The sequence below is a fragment of the Sus scrofa genome, chromosome 14 (assembly GCF_054392235.1).
Source record: "Sus scrofa isolate SSC_HxYL_T2T_F1_AM1 chromosome 14, Sscrofa_HxYL_maternal_Yorkshire_Landrace_v2.0, whole genome shotgun sequence".
NCBI classification, from domain to species: domain Eukaryota; kingdom Metazoa; phylum Chordata; class Mammalia; order Artiodactyla; family Suidae; genus Sus; species Sus scrofa.
In genome coordinates this window covers 164202075-164207124 of record NC_139396.1, presented here as the reverse complement: position 1 = coordinate 164207124, position 5050 = coordinate 164202075, and the positions used below count along the sequence as shown (strand labels likewise).

The 5050-nt window shown below is 48.6% G+C and overlaps 1 protein-coding gene across 1 annotated transcript; it reads left to right on the top strand.

The window, feature by feature from the left end:
* Positions 1-1038: 1038 nt before the first annotated feature.
* Positions 1039-4842, top strand: LOC100627167 (olfactory receptor 13A1-like). The gene is made up of 2 exons (XM_005657513.3): positions 1039-2307; positions 2564-4842. The coding sequence occupies exon 1, from the start codon at positions 1250-1252 to the stop codon at positions 2177-2179; it is 930 nt and encodes a 309-aa protein (XP_005657570.2). The 5' UTR covers positions 1039-1249; the 3' UTR covers positions 2180-2307; positions 2564-4842.
* The last annotated feature ends 208 nt before the right edge of the window (positions 4843-5050 follow it).

The following is a 5050-nucleotide window of genomic DNA, read 5'->3' as shown; positions in this document are numbered from 1 at the left end:
TCATTCCCTGAAAGGCCAGTGCAGGAGCAGAAGCTGCTCCTCTGCCCACCACCTGGCTTCTCAGAGTTCATGTTGCTGCTTTGAGTCTATCTCCCTGTTTTTCCCCTCATGCCACCCCCGCTGCAGGGGAATACTCCCCGCCCGAACTCCTCAGCCCCTTGTGGATGGTAGGGGCTCTCAGGGCCCCTGTGCACTCAGGGGTCTGGACTCTTCGGGAGGTCCCGGGTGGTCAGAGCCTGTGGCCCAGGATTAAAATCAAGCGCCTTAATGGTCTCAGTAGTGAACCCCTCAATCCCCATTATTTATATGCTATTTTCTTGCCTTTCTTAACGGGATCTTATAACATCTTCATTACAAGCATCCTTATGCACTTCTAACCATGCCTTGCGGGTGGAGATAGCTCCCATTCCCCGCTGCTTCTGCAGAGCAAAGGAAACCATTGGCAAAGTGAAAAGGCAGCAGCTGCTGTTGAGGCGCGACAGGATCAGTGGCCTCTCTGGAGCGTTGGGACACAGGTTTTATCCCCAGCCTGGCACAGTGGGTTAAGGACCTGGGGTTGCTGTACCTGGGTGTAGGACACCACTGCAGCACAAATATGATCCCTGGCCCAGGAACTCCATACGCTGTGGGGCGGCCAAAAAAGAAAAAATATATATAATGAAAAAAAAAGGCAACCCATGGAGAGGGAGAAAGTATTTGTGAACCATAATCCCACAAGGCGTCCATATCCAAAATGCATAAAGACTCATAAACGCAGTAGGAAGAGCATACTGATGTTTCTAATTATCTAATTAAAAGTGGGCAAAGCCTCTGACTGGATAGTTTTCCAAGGAAGACATACAATGGCCCACAGGCTCATGAAAAGATGCTCACCGGGGACACGCACAGCAAACCAGGAGGAGATGCCTCCTCACACCTGCTAGAGTGGCTCTTATCAGAGAGACACGCGGTAACAAGCCCTGGGGAGGATGTGGTGAAAAGGGGGACCCTTCCGCCCTGTTGGTGGGACTGTGAAAGGCTGCAGCTGCTGCGGAAAACAGTACGGAGGGAGCTTTTTCCTCAAACGAGCCAGGAAGGCTTCCTCTGTAAATGGGAACTTTAGCGTCTCTGGTTTCCTTTCCAGAAGCGACTGCTCCTTACATGTAACGGATCACTTTTAACTTTTCAGTCGAAAACAAAAGCCGCCTATCCCTGAGCAGCAGGAAGCATAAAGTTTGCAGCGCCCAGCAGACCTGAGCCGCTACCGCGCATGGCCTTGGGGAACCAGACAGCGGTGAGTGTCTTCATCCTGCAGAGTTTCACCCAGGACCCCTGGCTCCAGGCTGCCCTCTTCGGCCTCTTCTTTGCTCTGTTTGTAGTGGCCTTGGCGGGCAATGGGCTGATCACTGCTGCCGTCTGCTGGAGCCCCACCCTCCACACCCCCATGTACTTCTTCCTGGTCAACCTGGCTGTGCTGGACATGATCTGCACCTCAACCATCCTGCCGAAGGTCCTGCAGGGCCTGGCCGCCGACAGCACCATCTCGTTCTGGGGCTGCCTCAGCCAGCTCTTCTTCTTCACCTGGTCGCTGAGCTCTGAGCTGCTGCTCTTCTCCGCCATGGCCTATGACCGCTACCTGGCCATCTGCCGGCCGCTGCACTACGGTGCCCGGATGGGCGGGAGGGTCTGCGTCTCGCTGGCGGCCTTCGTGTGGGGCGTGGGGCTGCTCAACGCCGCCCTGCTCACGGGCCTGGTCCTGCGTCTGTCCTTCTGCGGCCCCAACCTCATCGCGCACTTTTTCTGCGAGATCCCGCCCGTGCTGCTGCTGTCCTGCAGCCCGACCTTTGTCAACGACGTGATCATTATCACCGCGGATGTGTTCCTCTCGGGCATGAACTTCCTGCTCACGCTGGCGTCCTACGGCTGCATCGTGGCCAGCGTCCTGCGCATGCGCTCGGCTGTGGGCTGGCGGAGGGCCTTCTCCACCTGCTCCTCCCACCTGCTGGTGGTCACCTTGTACTACTCCACGGTGCTCTACACCTACATCCGGCCGGGCCTGGGCTCTGCTGGCCCGCTGGACAAGGCTGTGGCCGTTCTGTACACCACTGTGACCCCGACGCTCAACCCCCTTATCTACACCCTGAGGAACAAGGAATTCAAAGCAGCCCTTAGGAAACTCTTGCTGTTTTCCACTAAGTGACTCTGAGGCGGAGACCGTACGTCTGACCTTCGGAAGCACTGGGAGAGCCCCCTGTGAGGGACCCTTCAGGCCCTGCTGGACACAGGCCCCGAGGACTTGCCCTGAGCCTTTTCCAAAGGGCTCTGTAGGTAACAAACGTCACTGTTGCTACCTAGCACGCAGTGTGTTCATCTTAAAAGATATGCTAAGCTTTTAAGCAGTGCCCACGCAACTAATAAGACATACGTGTTGCACATTCAATTCTCTGCAGCATTTAATCATTTCTTAGACTTCCACTGTTATCACCTCCACTCACCTCCCACTGTTAGCTAGATCACAAATGTAGGTTCATTTCATGTATGTCCTGTTAACTTGTTTTGCTTTGCTTTGCTTTTTGCTTTTTAGGGTTGCACCCATGGTATACGGAGGGTCCCAGGGAGAGGGTCAAATTGGAGCTGCAGCTGCCGGCCTTCACCACAGCCGTGGCAATGCCCTATCGGAGCTGCGTCCGGGACCTACACCACATCTCAGGCAACGCCGGATCCTTAACCCACTGAGCGAGGCCAGGGATTGAACCCACCCACCCATGTATCCTAGTGTTGCAGAAACTGCAGAAACCGTGGCAGCGGAAGGAGACAAATGGCACTTGGAGATGCCAAGAAGCAAAGATCATTGAGCCCTGGTGCAGGCTCAGAAGAGTCACCTCCAGAATCTGAGCACCACGCCTTTGTTCTCAGCAACTTTTATACCATACAGAGTCTTGTTTCTCCCATGTCAGCAGCCTGGACCTCCCCCGACCCTGAGCAGATAGTGTTCCTGCTTAAGAAACTGAGCAAGCGAGGTGACAGAAGCGAACCCGGTAAGCAATCCTTGACCAGCATTAGCAGGGCTGCTGGCTTAGACATAGGGCACGTAGCTGCTACATAATTACAAGAAGGATGGTGTGAGGCGAGCAGAACTGAAAAGGCACGCAGCTGCTTTTTCAGACAAGGGGCCTTATGTCTCTTAGTTAAACTTCCCACTTCACTAGTTGGGTTTGTTAACCACAGAGACACAAAGGGAACTCCCTAAAATATTGCTTTTATTAGCACAGTTTAGTTTTCAATGATTTTTATTTTTCCATTGTTGTTGGTTGGAGTGTTCTGTCAATCTCCTACTGTAGAACAAAGTAACCCAGTCACGTACATATATACATTCTTTTTCTCGCATGATCCTCCATCATGTTCCATCACAAGGGACTAGACATAGGTCGCTGTGCTATACAATAGGTCCTTGTTGGTTACCTGTTTTTAATATATGAGTATGTATCTGTTAATCCCCAACTCCTAATTTATTCTCTCCCCTTTCCCCTTTGGCAACCATAAGTTTTTTTCTGTGTCTGTGAGTCTATTTCTGTTGTATAAATAAGTTCACTTGTATCATATTTTAGATCCCACATATAAACAATATCATATGATATTTGGAGATCCTGTTGTGACTCAGTGGAAACAAATCCGACTAGTATCCATGAGGATGCGGGTTCAATCCATGGCTTCTCTCAGTGGGTTAAGGCTCCAGCATTGCCGTGAGCTGTGGTGTAGGTCACAGATGTGGCTCAGGTCTGGCATTGCTGTGGCTGTGATGTAGGCTGGCAGCTGAAGCTCCACTTCGACACCTAGCCCAAGAACCTCCATAGGCTGGGGGTGTGGCCCTGAAAATGCAAAAAACAATCGTAGGCTGTTTGTGTTTCCCTGTCTGACTTACTTCACTTAGTGTAATAATCTCGAGGTCCATCCATGTTGCCACAAATGGAGTTATTTCTTTCTTTTTATGGCTGAGTAATATTCTATTGTAGATATAGCTACGTCTTCTCTGTCCATCCATCCACTGATGGACATTTAGGTTGTCTCCATGTCTTGGCTGCAGGGAACATGGGGGTGCATGTGTCTTTTCAAATTATGGTTTTCTTCAGATCTATGCCCAGGAGTAGGATTCCTGCATTGTATGGTGGCTCTATTTTTAGTTTTTCAAGGATGTCCATACAGTTCTTCATAACGGCTCTACCAACTTACATTCCCGCCAACAGTGCAGGAAGGTGCCTTTGTCTCCACACTCTAACCAGCATGTGTTATTTGTAGATTTTTTGATGGTGGCCATTCTGACCGATGTGAGGTGATACTTCGTTGTAGTTTTGATTTGCATTTCTCTAATAATTAGTGATGTGTGTTTTCATGTACTTTTTGGCCAACTATATGTCTTCTTTGGAAAAATGTCTATTTAGATCATTTTTATTGGATTGTTCTTTTTTTCATATTGAGCTATATGGGCTGTTTGTACATTCTCAATATTAATCCCTTGAAGGTTGCACTGTTTGCAACTATCTTCTCCAATTCCGTAAGTTGTCTTTTTGTTTTGGTTTTAATTTCCTTTATTGTGCAAATGCTCTTAAGTTTAATTAGGTCCCGTTTGTTTATTTTGCTTATTATTTCCATTACTCTAAGAGATGGATCCAAAAGGACATTGCTGTGATCTATGTCAAAGCGTGTTCTAACTACATCTACAGTATCTAGTTTCACATTTAGGTCTCTAATGGAGTTTGAGCTTATTTTTGTGTGTTTCATTAGAGAATGTTTTAATTTCATTCTTTTATGTGTAGCTGTCCAGAAGGAAATTAAACAAAAAATCATGAGCAGAGCAATCATTCATAATGATAATGAGTCAGGAATTTTTTTAAAACTCCCACTAAACAGAAGTCCAAGACCAGATGGATTTACATGTGAATTCTACCAAATATTTGGAGAACAGGTAACACCTAGCCTGCTCAAATTATGGGGAAAAGTTGCAGAGAAAGGAAAAGCATACTCATTCTATGAGGCCAGCATTATCCTGATACCAAAAGCAGACAAAAATACC

What these genes read in the sequence shown, in the direction of transcription:
- LOC100627167 (XM_005657513.3), top strand. Translation starts at nt 1,250, where the DNA reads ATGGCCTTGGGGAACCAGACAGCGGTGAGTGTCTTCATCCTGCAGAGT.